General features: G+C 35.0%; 1 protein-coding gene and 1 pseudogene across 2 annotated transcripts; both read right to left on the bottom strand.

Moving 5' to 3' along the window:
- Positions 1-1,191: 1,191 nt before the first annotated feature.
- Positions 1,192-7,266, bottom strand: LOC132189669 (putative protein phosphatase 2C 59). The gene is made up of 9 exons (XM_059604430.2): positions 7,178-7,266; positions 6,798-7,062; positions 5,221-5,348; positions 4,146-4,244; positions 3,896-4,054; positions 2,728-2,814; positions 2,553-2,644; positions 2,227-2,301; positions 1,192-1,622 (listed from the first exon to the last, which is right to left on the bottom strand). The coding sequence occupies exons 2-9, from the start codon at positions 6,875-6,877 to the stop codon at positions 1,464-1,466; spliced, it is 879 nt and encodes a 292-aa protein (XP_059460413.1). The 5' UTR covers positions 6,878-7,062; positions 7,178-7,266; the 3' UTR covers positions 1,192-1,463.
- Positions 7,267-12,624: 5,358 nt separating this feature from the next.
- On the bottom strand, positions 12,625-15,257 carry LOC132189496 (uncharacterized; annotated as a pseudogene). The gene is made up of 2 exons (XR_015909080.1): positions 15,092-15,257; positions 12,625-14,910 (listed from the first exon to the last, which is right to left on the bottom strand). The product of XR_015909080.1 is annotated as an uncharacterized LOC132189496 (transcript).
- Positions 15,258-16,556: the final 1,299 nt, after the last annotated feature.

The raw sequence follows: 16,556 nt of genomic DNA, 5'->3' as shown, positions 1-16,556 counted from the left end.
TGGTTGTTTATTGTTGGTTGATGAGCCAACCAAAGGACCACGGCCACGCAGTCGTCTCATAGTGACTAAAGAAAGATGAAGGCCATTATCATTATCGCACATTACATCAATTAAAAAAAAGAAAAAGAAAAAGTCAAAAGTAACCTCCATCCCATATCACGAGGTATAATCCTTAATCAAATTCCAAATCTTGTGGGATTATCCATATGCTAGGGATGTGTGAAGTGCAAATCTAAAAAAATTTCAAAAGAGCTCTCTCGGCGGTCCAATGTTTGAGCGGGTGATGAAAGAATTATTCAAGAGTTGCGATAGAGAAGAACTTCGTTTGTTTGCGGGGATTGCACGGAGTGTGGCATCGGAGAAATGATTTCGTCCATGGTGGTCCTTTTCTCCACCCGAATGTATTGGTTCAACAGGCCAAAGATGCTTTAGTAGATTTCTCTACAGCAACTTGTAGACAAGTATGTTCCCACTCAGATTTCGAATAACCTAATGGGGGTAGTGGTGTTGGGTAGCCTTCGGTGGCGCATACCACTGCCTGTATTCCATCTTGGAGAAATTTGAGTTTATTGGGACAGGATGGGGTTTAGAGTGCAGTTAAGACTTATGTCTTGAAGGAGTTTTGTATTCCTGTTTTTTGTGATTATTAATAACAAAGTCCGAATTTTCCTAAAATAATAATAATGCTATTCACCGGGTTTAATATCCTCACAATTTTGTTCTATACTAAATGATTTACGCACAATTTAATAATGTGAGAATAAAATAAGCCTAAATTTCACTTAAAAAAAAAAAAAAAAAAAAGTCAAAATATTGAAAGTTGTCAAATTTTTTTACCTAGAGTGATGAAATGAGGTCAAGTTCAGACAATACTCGAAAACTGTTTAGCCAAAAGTAGTGCCTGGCTTGTCAAAGCTGTTAGCCGCCCATCCTTTTGGGTTGGCAATTGACATCGTGCCCCCACCAAAAGTTGCAAACGATAAGAGTTGATCTTTTGCAAACCGAATGAGGCGGCTGGCCGGGGTGGGGGAGACAGTCACGTGTGATTCAAAAAGAAAGGAAAATGACACTCAGAAAAAGCAATTCATTACTGTTTTGTACTTTCTTATCCGAAAAATATGATTATCACACTTGTTATAAGTTTCAGAAAGACGCCGTAACTGTAGACTACATCAAGAAAGAAAAATCCAATTGCAAATGAAAAGAGTCAGACAGCAAATGACATTGGAATTTCGAGGTTCTTTTACATATTCAAACACGCATATTTTCTAGCTACAGAAAATAAGCTCCCAGATACAGCTCTATGCTAGAAGCTGATAATGTGTGACACACACCAGCAGCCCGATGACTTTGTTTATATCTCTATCCTTAAGGAGTACAATTCTAAGATTTTCTATCACTACGAACTACTAGATTTTATTGCAACCCCCCATCTTCCACACCCAGCTAATTAGGAAGGGTGCTTACCCGGAGCTGCTGTGAGAGGAACCCCCTTGATTGGCCAAGAAACGGACAACAACAATGGTAATATTATCTGCACTACCTCTCTGATATGCTTCCTGCATCAGCCTCTTTGCTGCCTGTTCTGGCTCCGGAATTGGTTTAACCATTGCAACAGCCTCCTGAGAAAAAGAGGAAGAATCAGTGAGTTAAAAAGCTTGGGAGTACCCACACGTCCAATTTCAAAATGCCAAGAAAACACTTGACACCCATTCAAAACAATAAATAGCCAATGTTTGTTTTCTGCAAGTGATGAAAATGCCAGGTGAGTATACATGAGGTTAATGAGGTAGAGTGAAAAGAAAGTACTTATGAGTTCTGAAGACACGCTATCCACTCTTGGGCTTTTGCTACATGCAAGAGCCTCATCGAGACATGGAAAGGGGAATAAACCCAGAATCATTGTGAGGATGCTAGCATCTTATGGGATTCTATTTTTGGTCTATTTGGGTTAGATTGGGTCATGCCAAGTCGAGTGGTAGATCTCTTTGCACGTGGAAGAGGTCAGTTTGGTAGTGTTCATAGTGCGGCATTGTGGAAGATGATTCCATCCTGCATAATGCGGTGTATATGGAAAGAAAGAAATGGCCAAAGCTTTGAAGACCGTGAGAGGACGGTGGTGCATGTGTACTTGGGTTGCGCCTTTGCGCTTTATGAATTTCAATTACTTATATATATATATAAAAAAAAAAAAAAAAAAATCCAGAATTTGAAAGCATGGCATACCTCATTTGTGACAACATCCCACAGTCCATCACTAGCAAGGATAAGAAACTCAAGGGAGCTGTCAATCTTTTCCTCCTGAAAGTTCCATAATGATGTCAGTGGCTAATTATTCTCAAAAACGGAAAATGGGATGCCTGGCAAACAAGTTTGATGCACTCCAATTCTAACAATATCAATCAGAAGACTCCTTTCCTAAAGAGGGCCTTGCATTACGGGACTCCAATCTCGTGCTCTTAAGCTTCTTTCATTTGAACCATTTATCACGTCAAAAATTTAATCAAGACACTTTATTTAGATAAGCATCAAAAGTCAACATCAAGACGCACCTGAATTTCTGGATCAGCAACAACATATTGTTTCAAGAGCCTATCACCAAATGCACGAGAAACAGCAAGAACTCCTCCAACTCTCCAAGTTCCTGATTATATAATGTTTAGTCACCAAGACAAGCAATTCACTCAATCACCAGAAAGCATGAAAATTAACATGTGATGACCTTACCAGCCCACATAACAAATCCTCCTGCTTCCTCAATCCGCTGCCGCTCATCAGTTTGGTCCGGCTTGTGATCACGAGAAACAGCAATGGCTGCAGGAAATCACAAGGTTATAAGCAAATACATAATGAACCAAATAATTTATCAACAGAATCCGCTCACATGAGAGTTGATATGCAGCATTTTTCAGCAGCACTCCTAAAAATGAAACCTAAACTAAGCCTCCCAAAATGAAGAGAGACTAAGCCTCAAAAGGACCTTTCATCAAAACTCTTGCATGCTCAAAATGAGATATAAAAATGAAAAAAGGGATTTCAGAAAAGCAACGGGACCCTACTAACCAAAACTGAAATCATAAAGAAATGGCATAACTGAATCATAAGGTTTGCTAATTAGCATATTCATATAAAGAAATGAAAAAGGATTATTTTTTTTTAATCCTTTTTTTCCTTTTGTATAGCTGTCAAGGGATTTCACTGATAACTAAACCTCCCATAAAGTACTCAAACATATATGTTCCCCAAATGCAAGTATGCATGGTAGAATGAGTTCTAAAATCTAAATGGGATGGTAAGGAAACAACATAATTAGCAAATTCTAGCTAAGAAAAAAATCCAATGCTGCCAGGAACTAAAGGAAATAACTGAATCACAAGGAAGTTTAAAATCAATATATAACCAAACACCTATATACTTATTACCTAATGCCGCACTGATAAAGCTGTAAAAGAAAAATATAGAGAGAAACCATTATAATAAAACCAGGGGAACACTAGCATCTACTACAACATGTTCCATTACATGACATTATGACAACAACAATATTAAAAAGGAAACAAAACCTAGCCATGGAATCCAATGTGCTAAAAGAAAAAAGTTGGACAAATATAGAACTTCTCCAAAGCCTTTATTGTAATAAATGAGTGCCAAAAGTAGAAAGAAAGTCCCTTTAGATGGACCCTCGACTATAAGTGCTTCTTACGATAAAGACCACATAAAATCCAAAACTCTAGTAAGAAATAGTGCATCAGAACGATGACTAAAACTAGAAAGAAAAAAAAAATCATTTTTAACATCCACAAGATTTTGAATTGGTTTCGTCCAATACTCCAATGGATATACCAAATCAATGTCAAAGTTAAGTAGATAATTAAGTAATACTTATGAGCCTTACCATTACCACCCCTACAGATAACTGCTCTAGAATCCCCAACATTTGCAACAAGCAAACGGTCACCAACTAGGATGGCAGTGGAAGCAGTTGATCCAGCATCTCTGTTCTGGCTATTTTCTGATTTCAGAAACTCTGAGTCTGTATGGTTGTACGCATCAGCTGCACAGAGAAAGAACAAGTTTAGACTTATAGCAAAATGCAAAACATTAAGAAAGAAATCATAATGGTGTACGGATAAGAAGTGACAAACCTATAGCTGATTTGGTATCAGAAATAAACTTTGGATGCCTGATCAAATTACTGAAAAGGTTTTGCTTGACATATTCAGCAGCTCGGGCACCCCCATGACCTGGACAACCATAAAGGAGAGATTTGGAGTGTTATTTGTCTTTGACATTCCAAAGGAAAGAAAAATAAAGTAAATTAATGTGACAATAGCTTGGTTAACGGTTATATAAGCAGGAAACAGCACATGGTTTTTAGAGGTTTGGAAAATGACAATAACTTGGTTAACGGTGCCTATGACGAAAATAATACATGGTATGATTACAAGAAAATAATTGCTTATCAAAATTGAAAATAATGCTGCAAATATGCTTGCATAAACATAGTCAAATCATATCTAAAATAGTCTACTCCCATGCAAAAGCTATTTAAGATAATCACACATTACGAGTGGGTTAAGCAAGAGAAGGTTGAAGTATCCACAAATCACGCATGCGAGGATTCCCCTAATGGGCAATCACCACAGAGATTGATTTCATGGCATAGCAAACACGAATCACCGGTCAGGATAGGATTGCTTCACAGTCCAGGATGGTGCCATCGAAATTCTGAAGAAAAGCCACAACAACCTCAGAATAAAATACACAGTACCAATCCAAGTCAATAACATCTCTTGGAAAAGGGCTTTTAAGTTCTGTGACCACGTGAAGCAGATATCCGAATATCTAAAAATGTAAAAAATCATTCAGCAGTATCCCTTTAAAAGGAACCATTATGTGGATAACGTGCTAATTCAATGTTATCCAGTGAATGCTATTAGAGGTAACAGCATGCAGCTGAAAGAAATCAATACATCAGAAGCCATGGTACAACAGACAGAATCAGAGATGAAGTTTCCAACACTAAGCATGAGCATAGATACAATCAACATGCCCATGCATGTGCATGCAGACTCACAGACACAAAAGTACACAATTGTCTGTAAGTTCTACATAGAAAACTTCCTTTTCTCATGCCTATGTGCATGTACGTGCGGGCATGTCTGGGTCTGGGTCTGGGTCTGGGTCTGTGTGTGTGTATAGAGAGAGAGAGAGAGGTACCATCAAAGACTCCAAACAGACCAACGATCTCCCCTTCAACACCATCTATTCGTGTCTCATAAAAATCTTCCATTGAAGACCTTTTCCCAGGAGAGCTTGCATATCCATAGCTGAACTTTCCATTCTGACTGTTGTGACATATATACATTTAGTGTTAAAAGCATCCCATATAATTTCATTGTTGAGAGAGAGAGAAAGAGATATGAGTCATATTAAATTTGGTCAAAGAATTATTTCTGATGTATTAATCACTAAATTTTGAAATGTTAGCCCATTTATTTCACCAACTCCAAGTCTCCAAGCTAAAGAAAAAAAAATCTATATCACTAACAAACCCAAGAACTAGTTCTGACGTATTAATCACTAAATTTTGAAATGTTAGCCCATTTATTTCACCAACTCCAAGTCTCCAAGCTAAGAAAAAAAAAATCTATATCACTAACAAACTCCTCTATTAAGCAACAAACTGCAAAGAACTCATATCAATGAGATTCCAAAAACTGGGTTATATAAGACATGTACAAACAATTTATATAAATATATATTCCAAGTATAAACAGGATATAATTGGTAATTGTAGCACAATTATGACAATAACAAATACTTCTGAAAAAAATGCTCAGTCAACACCATTTAAACATGGTTGTTTGTAAAATGCTCAAAAAAAAAAAAAAAAAAGAGAAGGATTGGGACACCCACGCTGTTGGTCTGTGCCCAAAACGACAAACCGCAACTAAGTCAGTCATTAAGAATGAGAAGGATAATTAACTTTGTTCCGTCAGCTGACATTGACCCATTGACGTGTACCCAACACGACAAAACATGATATACATACAAACTTCTTCAACGATGAAAGTGCAAAAATACAGTTAAGCAACATCCAGTTGAATTAAATGCAGAACAATGCATGTCAGGGGTAATACCTAATAATAACGTCCCCGAAATCGACAAACAGAACAAAGGGAATGAAATATAAAAAGAAGTATATTCTTATATGATTGACTAATGTTCCTAACAAATAAAAGGTGTTAAAGTTGACTTTTGAACCATCATTACAAACAATTTCTTTTCCCTCACTTCATTTCCTTTTGAGCAAATGGAAACTAAAGTTGTCACCCATTACCCCCATTGGACTGAGATAAAGTTCACAATTCAGCTTTTGAAGAAGAAACCAGACCAACAAAAACCTCATATTATGGATATATCAATAAGGAACCCATATTCTGACAGGCCTTTTGATTAAGTTAGATAACAGATAAATATATCAATATTCATAGCCAATCCTTGAGATTCCTAAAAAGAAAGAACATTTATCCATAACAATAAAAACATCATAATTTACTATAATTACTTGAAAAACAAAAGGTATATATGATATATAATACAACAAATACATAATTCAACCCAAAACAGAAGGTAGTAAATAATGCACAATGGATATACAATACTCGACCAATTACACATACACATCAATGAAAAACATCTAATTCAACAAAGCGCAACACAAAACAGCTACAATCTACAAATCCAGCCAAAAAAAAAAAAATTGATAACACAAAGATCAAAAGAGGGTAAACCTGAGGCCCCCGCCGCTTACGGGCGCGTCTTCGGCATGAACCTGGCTTGAAGATGACAACACCGAATTGAGATAACCCATATTATCGCTTGAATTCACGAATTGCCGAGAAGAAAAAAAAAACGAACAAATACAGATTTTGGATAACGTATGCACGAGCAGTTGATGACACAAAAGGAAAATCAATTATTTTCGCAGGCCAATGAAGCTCAATGATCTCACAATTAGAGGGACCATTTGGATATTTACGAATTTCCAAATTTAACCTGCGTATGAACAAGAACGAAAAATGACCTTATTTAGCAAACAGATATTCACGTCGATCTCTGAAATTGAAAATTCGAAATTAGCAATTCAGATATAGAAAGTTACAGAGCGTACCTGAAGGAGGGAAGGGAAATGAGAGGGGAATTGAAAAACAGAAAACTCAGAGCGAGAGAAAGAGAGAGAATTCAGTTTTGGTGTTTGAAAAGAGAAGGGCGAAAAAAAAATATGATTGATTAGTTAAGTATAAACAAAATTGAAAGCGAAATCAAGTTAAATCCGATCCGGTCATTTTTATGGATCAGATTCAATTTTACAATACTATAGTGTCACCTTTGTAAATATCTTTATATATATATAATTCATGATTTAAAGATAAATATGGAGAAAGATAGATATTATACCATATTTTTATTTTATTTTTTTGATGTAACACTGTTAATTAGTTTTTAAATTTTATTTTAGAATAATGCTACATACTTCACTACATTTTACTTTGACTGACGTGAAAGTACCCATTAGCTTTTAAATTTTTTTTTTTAAAAATGACGGATCAATATAGTGAGATAAAGCGTGATTTTTAACGCTGAGTAATGCTATAAGTTTCTCTTGGGTCACTCTTGTATCCTTCTAAGGATGATGCGGCTCTTAAAATCACTATTGAGCTTGTGATTGATCATTATTGAATTTTGATAAAATTGTAATTTTAAGAGTCACTTTATTTTTTGAAGGGCTTATAGAATTACTCATTTTTTTTTTAATATTTTTAAATGATTTTGGACTATGCAATTAATAAAAAAAAAAAAAAAGGGAGGAAAATTTAATATAGGGATTAAAAAAAGGGAAGTTGTTTGTTCATGCTAAACATGGGGTGTGTCGTATGCGTAGGCAAGGGGTGAGGGGGGAAAAGGCTAGGTTGACACGGCGGGGGTGTAATACCGAGTCTTAGTCAAAAAGCCAACAAATATGATACATGTTTCCACCAATTATTGGTGCAGCGATACACGTGGCACACATGCAGAAAGTGTGGTGATCACTGAATTTCGATTTCATTTGGTGACAATCGAGTTTGGTGAATGTATAATGTTGACCTTTCTCAGATTGGAATCTTATGTGTTGACTTTCTTTAGATTCTTCTGTCGAAATGTTTTAAGGGATAAGATCCTTATTTTATCTTCTCCCACTCTCACTCGGTTTAAGGTAAAATGGACAAATATTAAATTTGAGATTAATCTAAAAAATTGGATGCCCTTAACTCTTAAGACACGTGTAACGGATAGAAATTCTCGTTAATTTTATTGCTTAAATTGTTAGTAATTCAAGCAATAAATGTGAGAAAACTTTTATGGGACCTATTTATCTAAGTAGGTTTCGGATGAAAAATGATTCTCTCCATTTTAAAATTTCTCTATTTCCTCTATTTAGTGTATTTTAAAGGGTATTGCATTTAACGCACTACCATTATTAAAACTTTTGGACAACGCTACCCTTCAAAATGTACTAAATAAAAAAAAAATATAAGGATTTTGAAATAAAGATGATCATTTTCCATTTCGGACAGGTTATCCACCTATTTAAGCAAGTGGGTCTCATAAATGTTTTCTCACATTTTCTATCTAAACTATTAACAATTAGAGAATAAGTTGTTGGAAATCCAAATCCTAATTTAACATATCAGATTAAAAGAATGTTCTAAAACTCAATTTGGAAGAAAATTTGTGTCTTTATTTAGCTTTGACAACTTCGTACGGTTTAGGTGTACAATATGTCGGTTGGATAAAAACAATTGAGGATAACTTTGATTTAATTGATTGTATTCTCTTTGACATTTAGCCTAATTGCATCGAGATCAATTGGCTAGAAAAAGCCACAGCACATTTATACACTTGGAACAAGCATGTTTATTGTTTAATCTCAACAATCAAATATTATATAAAATATGTCACTTTCTCCAATGTAGTCTAAAGGCATTGGTATAATACATTGCCTCTTGCATCATAATAAAGAGTTCCATGAGCATTAAATTTTTCTCTAAACATATGAATATGTTCATTGATAAGAACGTTGGGAGCATTAAATTTTTCTCTAAAAATATGAATATGTTCATTGATAAGAACGTTGGGAGCATTAAATTTTTCTCTAAAAATATGAATATGTTCATTGATAAGAACGTTTGCCAACGTTTTTATAATTGATCAGCCTGAATTATAGTACAATTTGGGCGGCCACATAAATGAGCTACAAGACCCCAAATATTTGGGGCAATTAGAGATTGGAGTGCAGGCAACCACGTAAAGGAGCTATAAGACCCACATATTTCGGGCAAACTAGAGATTGGAGGCAGGGTGGGACAAGTGGCTATACAATCCTCCTCTCAATAAACTACCAAAATAAGCCGGTCTTACCGCTTTTATGTGGACTGTCTGAATTGCACTCCAATTATAGGCAATCTAAATCCCAACTAATGCAATTCAAACAATCTAATTATAAGCGTCGGATAGCCCAATTATAGGTTTTTTGTATAGGTCTTTTCACGGTTACGATTAGTGGTTATTGACTAAAACAACTAACCGTAACAGCCTCCGCTAACTGCATAAATGGTTAATAACCCAAATAACCGTTACCCGCTTTTTAAAAGAATTGTTTCTTTTTTTTTAAAGAAAAAACCAAAACAATATCGTTTCTATGGTAATACGATAATACCTTACTACACATGTCATCATTTCTAAATTTTTATACATTTTTATATATATTTAAACATAAAAATGTCGTCGTTTCATGTATTTTTATATATATAGTTAGTAGTTAACGATTAGCGGTTAGCAATTTTTCCTAACCCCTTAAAAAATGGCTAACGGTAATAACCGTCTACCTTTTCACCCCTAGTTATTTGGATCCCAATTTTTCTCAATGCACATAAGATTACATCAAGCACTCCCGCCCTTCCTGCTCCAAAACTTCCAAGGTCTTCAATTATAGGTTATGTATTCCACGGTAGTTAGACTTAGGGTCCTTTTATTGGTTAGTCCACGGGAGTTGGGTTCTTGATTATATCGTCTCATTCCAGTTAGCTTATCTTTTTTCGATCTTATCTTATTTTAATGCATAATTCACGAGTCATGGCTAGCATTACAAAAGAATGTATTAGGTGAAATTCAAAGAAGGTTTTGATTAGAGAGAAAGAGAGAGAGAATGCTTAGACTTTAGCTGGTACGTGTCAATTATTTTGTTTATTTTTCAATTCGAGATATTTTTATATGAAAATCCAGAACAGTCCAGATGAATGAAGACAAAAAATTTCATAGAATCTTAGCACGACACTATGAGCTTGAAATTTAAATATAAAACTGCATATTACTTGTTCCATTCACTATGTGAAAATTATGATTAAGACTTGTAAATTTATAATGATGTCAAATCTTTGCTAATTCGACCAGGGCATGGAATATGCAATTTGAGACAAAGACATTATCTTCTTTAGTTACCACGTCCCTTCTGATGGGGGAAGAGATGCATATGACTACAAGTTGCCATATGTCAAGCATATCGAGTGGTACAGTACATAGTCGAATCCGGTTCTCTAGCAATTTGCTGTCGGGATTGCTAGACAGCAAATATAAATATAAAAAAACCTCCCTGCTCAGGCAAGAGGGTTCTATAAAAACTCTTTTACATTTACTACCCTAATTGTTAACAATTCAAGTAGAAAAATTGTTGAAAATCTCTATCCACAGTAATCTCGTACTAAAGATATGAACGGTGTTTCCTACAATTTTCTGTCCTTTATTTTACACACAACTTTTGGTTCTGTTCCAAAGCCAGTGCTCTGACTTTCTCAATTTCAATCTAAATCTGCAACTATTTCATCTTCTTCTCATTTGAATAAATGCACCTCAGGGAATACCGTGGATATGGAGATTATAAGGAAACAAATAACAGTGGCTCAAAGTGAAATTTGTTAAAAGGGGATTACTGATGTCTTAGAACATTAGGGCTCCAGTTTTTCACCAACTTGTGCAGAAATCTAGAAATACAAACCCATGAAGTTTCTGGAAGTTTGTGGCAAAAATGCATGATCAAGGCTGAAATTATATCATCACACAAGTTGCATTAGATAATTGTAAAAAGTATCATTTGTGCCGTTATATCCCCATATGATCAACTGAGCAGGAAGACCATGAAGTCTCAAGCCTCAAACGACTATTCAATAAGCATCACGAGTAAGATGCACTGGTGATATAAAATTGGTCAGTTTCTGGCATCTTATCCATACTGCATTCGTCATAGTTAGAAGCTCCAGCTCTGTATCAAGGTCGTGGTCAATATCGTCACTATCATCAAAAAATCATGGCACTGAGAAAGTATTTAAAGTAATTCAAGATTTACATCAATATACTCTCCATCCAAAGTCAGGTATAGATTAGAAGAATCACAGAAAGCTTGTGAATCTTAGAAACATGAGTAGAATTACCTGACTACATACAAGTTAAGGAAGCTACTTCAAGAAAAATGGTTCAAGCCTTGATGACTCAACTGTGAGATAAACTAACTTTGTCTATAGAGCATGATTAACGTTGATGTGGCTAAACTCCAATTCATTTCAACACTTGCATACTTGCATCATATGATTAAAACTAACTGTGTTTCTATTGAATTTTATAATATTAAGTAATAAACAAAGATAAAAGATGTGCAACTTATCATAATCATATTCATCATGATAGGACCATTACAATCAAGTTCACCTTGATAGAAAAATTATAACCGTGTTCACCATGATAGGACAACTATAGCCATGTTCAACGCGATAGGACTTAACTATTAATAAAAACAAAAAAACAAAAAACAAAAAAAGAGAATGATAATAAGTAATCAACAAAGCCAACCGATATTTTAAAGAGATGGAATTGAAATACTTATCTCTTAATAAAAATAAGATTTGATTTGAAACAGTTAATTTATAAGTTTAAAATAAATATGCAACCGCTCGTAAAACAAATTAGGTCAATAAGCATCCAATTAATTCATTTAAAAAGTAGATTTCTTGATTATTAAGTTGAGAATTGCAATCTAAGTTGCCTATCTCCTAGTCCTTTTTTTTTTTTGTAAGTTCTTTGACCACAAGGGACAGGGGAATGAGATATTCAAACTAATGACTTCTGTTTCATGAGTCATGGTCCCCTAGTAGTGGAGTTAAATGGACGAAGAAGCATGTAGATAATTATTGGCAACGTCTTATGTTGAAAAGCTAACCAAATGACATTATGCAAATTGGTTTCGCAGTCCCATGTCCATTATGATTTCACAAGGCATATGGAACAAAGAAACGCTCAGGCTATAAATATGCGTAAGGTATTCATTGAACTATATCATAACAGTGATACACTTGTTTGATCATAATATTCATATCATTATTCCAAAATATTTATCACATAAATGAAAAATTAATTTAACTGATGAAAAACTTAAAAGTATAACTTTGGGGGCAAATAAGCATGCAACCATCAAGAACCCCAAACTTCAAATGAACAATATTCTGCAATAACTCTGCATCACTAAAACGTTTGAATAAATCTTCAAGAAAACAAGTATAATTACAACACAACTCTACAGACAATTGTAAGAAAAGGCAACAACATAGGAATAGCAATACACAACAATAGTTTAAAAGACACGGAAAGAAATATCACCCTAATGACTTGCAGCAAATATGCTTTTATTCCTTACAGATTGACACAGTAAGAGATAAAATATGAAATTTGTCCTGCACGTTGAAGAATTAGAAAGCTTTCACACAAACTTTTGAAAGAATTCTTGTAATGTTTTATCTGCCTGATTAGAAGACAAGAAGTCCATCAAAATGGTTGTAGTGATCGCATCGGTTGAGAAACCCTTGTCAACCATCATCTGGAGATATTTCACTGCCAATGACGTCTCATTATGTTTCAAGAAGCCTTGGATCATTGTGTTATATATGAAATGGTCAGGTGAACAATTGTTCTTATCCATTTTCTCAAATAATTCTCTTACTTCATTTAGTAGTCCCTCTTTGCAAAGCCCTTTGATCATTATAGTATAAGTTTGAACATTAGGTTGCAAACCTTTGGAAGGAAGAGTATTAAAGAGCTCTTTTGTAGCCGTTAGTTTCCTAGCATTAGACATACCATCAATCAAAATGCTGTAAATCACAATATTAAGGTCTAACTTTTTGTCTTCCATCTCTTGAAACAATGTTATTGCCTCTGGAAAGTGTCGATTCTTACACAAGCCATCTAACAAAACAACATAAGTTTTGAGAACAGGATGTTGGCAGCAAACTTGCATCTCATGGAGTAGCCCTAATGCAGTCTTATGTCTTCCAACTTGGCAAAAACCAAGAATAAGGGTGTTGTAAGTGAAAACAACGGGAATTATTCCGTTGTTAGGCATTTCACGGAAGAGACTCATTGCTTTGTCAATTCTTCTATTTTTACAATATCCATTGATCAATATGTTATAACTAACAATAGAAGGTGAACAACCCTTCTCAACCATTGTATTAAATGTTTTGACAGCCTCATCCATTCTATTTTGCAAACAGTAGCCACCAATCAAAGAATTATAAGTGACTATATCAGGCTCTAAGCCTCTCCGAATCATCACGTCCAAAACTTCTTTTGCTTTTGTCAACATTCCCTCTTTACTGAGTGTGCTCACCAATATGTTGAATGTACACACATCAGGCATGACTTTCCTTTGCACCATCTCATTCAATAGTTCAATTGCCTCCTTCCACCGGCTAAAATTGCATAGGCCTTGAATTAGAGGTTTGTAAGTAAAAAGGTTTGGCTGAATTCCTTTAATTGTCATTTCCGAGAAAAAGTTTAAAGCTTCAATTACCAATTTGTCCTTACATAAACTATCGATAATTGTGTGATATATTACAACATTAAGCTCAAGATTTCCTTCTTCCATCTTTCTAAGCAACCCAATAGCCACATTGGTCTCACCTATTTTACATAAACCGTTTATTATCGTTCCATAAGTAATTGTATTAGGTTTGTAGCCATTCTTCTCCATTTCGTTAACGAACCTTGAAGCTTCAGCAATTTTACCCCGAACACAGAGTCCCCCAACAAGAGTGTTTAGAATTATATAGTGTGGTTGAAAACCAAGTTTAAAAATTCTTGCTAAGATAGAAAAGCCGACATCCACTCGGTTTAAATGGTAGAAGCAATTATTAGAATGTCATAGGTAATTGTATCAGGTTTATAGCCATTCTTCTCCATTTCGTTAACGAACCTTAAAGCTTCAGCAAGTTGACTCTGAAGACTGTGCCCCCCAACAAGAGTGTTTAGAATTATATAGTGGGGTTGAAAACCAAGTTTCAAAATTCTTGCTAAGATGGAGAAGCCGACATCCACCCAGTTCAAATGGCAGAAGCAATTAATTAGAACGCCTAGAGTACAAGCATCAGAAGCAATTCCTAATAGTTCCATTTCTTTAGTCAGAGAAATCACAGTTGAGTGATGCTTCATTCTTGCAATTGCACTCAGCAATTGATTGAAAACCACGATGGAAGGCAAAGGGTGCATATGAAGCACTCTATCAAACAGGCATAAAGCATCACCAAGATTCCTTAAGCTTCCAGATGTGCATTGATTTCTCACAGATTTCAAGAACTGATTGGGACTTTCCACATTATCTCTACCACTATCGGTAGTGTTAGGAGAAGTAGCACTAAAACTACGATAATAATAAAAATTTTGAGCATGGAACGAAACTCTTAAATGAGAATAATGAGGATCGTTAACCCAATGATTCCACAAGAAAGCAAGAGAGTTTGTAGACTTAGCAGTCGTACCCATTTCCTGATGTAGTCGAAGAAAAGCATAAGCTTATCTGATGCAGTATCTCCAGAGAAAGAAGCAGAAAAGGAAAAACCAAACAAACACGGAGTGGACCAAAAACACTCGAAGAAGAAGAAAGAACAGAGAGAGCTGAAAAAACCACAAAACGCAGAGAAAATCGGGTCGGGGTCAAGCTGTTTACCGAAAGAGAGCCGAACAAAACAGGACCAGAGGCGCGAACGGGAAACTCGGAGCCCCGAGCTCGAGGTCTCTTCGACCGCGAGAGATCTGGGTTTCGCAAAGAGGGAGATCTTGCGAACCAACCCGAGAAGGCAAAGTTTGTTTTTGGGCATGCGCAAAGATGCTGCAGAAACTCTTGCAATCTGCCTAAACGTTTTGAATATGGGAGTTCTGTGATTATACGACGCCGTTTGTGTGACGATATACAGTAACCTCGGAGTCTCTTTGGATGATCTTGCTAACCATACACGTCTCGACTCATTTAAGAGTTTTCAAGCATTAGAAAAAGTGTTATTATTAGTAGGAAAATGCTACGTGTTCATTTGGTGTCCTCCCAATTATAATGTATTTAACGAGGAGAATATTAAAAGAATACCTACCATTTTCCTTGTTGCATAGCTAAAGTAATATGTTTCCCAGTTATGCTCAAAATCGTACATTCTAGTTTCTTTTTCTATTTTTGAGAATTTATTGAGTTGGGTGCAATATTGTTAGTTGTTACCACTTTGTTCCCCTTTTTAAAAGAATGGAAGCTGCTTCTACGAAAATAAATATGAAGAACAATATCTTAGGTATTATAGAATATGGAAAAGGCAACAAAGAAGAACTTTTCCATTCTTGGATTTTAGAGTTTTATGTAGAACGGCTAGCTCAAAAGCCTAAAAACCATTTACATCCGATTCTTTAAACCAATGCATAAGTATTTTATGCGTTTCTCTCTTCTACTCTTTCTTTCTTTATAATTTATATCTCCCTCTCTCTTCGTGGTTTGGGTTAAAAAAAATAAAAATAAGAGTATTTAAATGATATATATATAAAAAAAAAAATAATCAGATGGTAAATATACTTGAAAAGCCCTTAGCTAAAATAAAAAAGGATAGCTTTCAATAGTTATTTTAGATAGAAATTTAGAGAATCCATTGCAAATACTTTAAGGAGCACACACAATAACATTGATGTCAAATATACCCTCCCCTCCCCTCCCCTCTCTAGTGGCAACTTAGACAATATATACACGATTAAATGCTACAAAATCTAATATAGACTATAAAATGATCATATACCATCTAAGAAGCTTTCTTCACTCAAATCATTTATTCTCGTCGCCAAACTCATCCAAAGAATCGCCTTTCTTAAACCAAACAAACCCACAAGCAAATAACAACTAGCAACCATAATAATATCAATGGCTTGGCTTAGATCTCTTTTTATTCAAGTTTACCGCAATATCATTTGCGTAAGATGCTGAAATAAAAATATCCTAAATTTATTCATTTCAATCTAAATTTGATGCCTCGTTTGGAAATGCTTTTTGGGAGCTTTTTGCTTTTTAGCAAAAAAACAAGATTGCTAAACAACTTCAACCACAAGATATTTACAAAACACTCGAAATTACTTTTATATTTATGTCATATTAAAACACTTTT

This window comes from Corylus avellana, chromosome 9 (assembly GCF_965113065.1).
Source record: "Corylus avellana chromosome 9, dhCorAvel1.hap1.2, whole genome shotgun sequence".
Lineage (NCBI taxonomy): Eukaryota > Viridiplantae > Streptophyta > Magnoliopsida > Fagales > Betulaceae > Corylus > Corylus avellana.
Note: the sequence above shows the minus strand (reverse complement) of the source record. Positions and strands in the feature narration are given on the sequence as shown.

Coding starts and splice junctions, on each gene's coding strand:
- LOC132189669 (XM_059604430.2), bottom strand. CDS start 6,877: ATGGGTTATCTCAATTCGGTGTTGTCATCTTCAAGCCAGGTTCATGCC. Junction 4,245..5,220: donor TCTGTTTGGAGTCTTTGATG/GTACCTCTCTCT, acceptor ATGGTTGTCCAG/GTCATGGGGGTGCCCGAGCT. Junction 2,645..2,727: donor AGGATTTGTTATGTGGGCTG/GTAAGGTCATCA, acceptor TTATATAATCAG/GAACTTGGAGAGTTGGAGGA.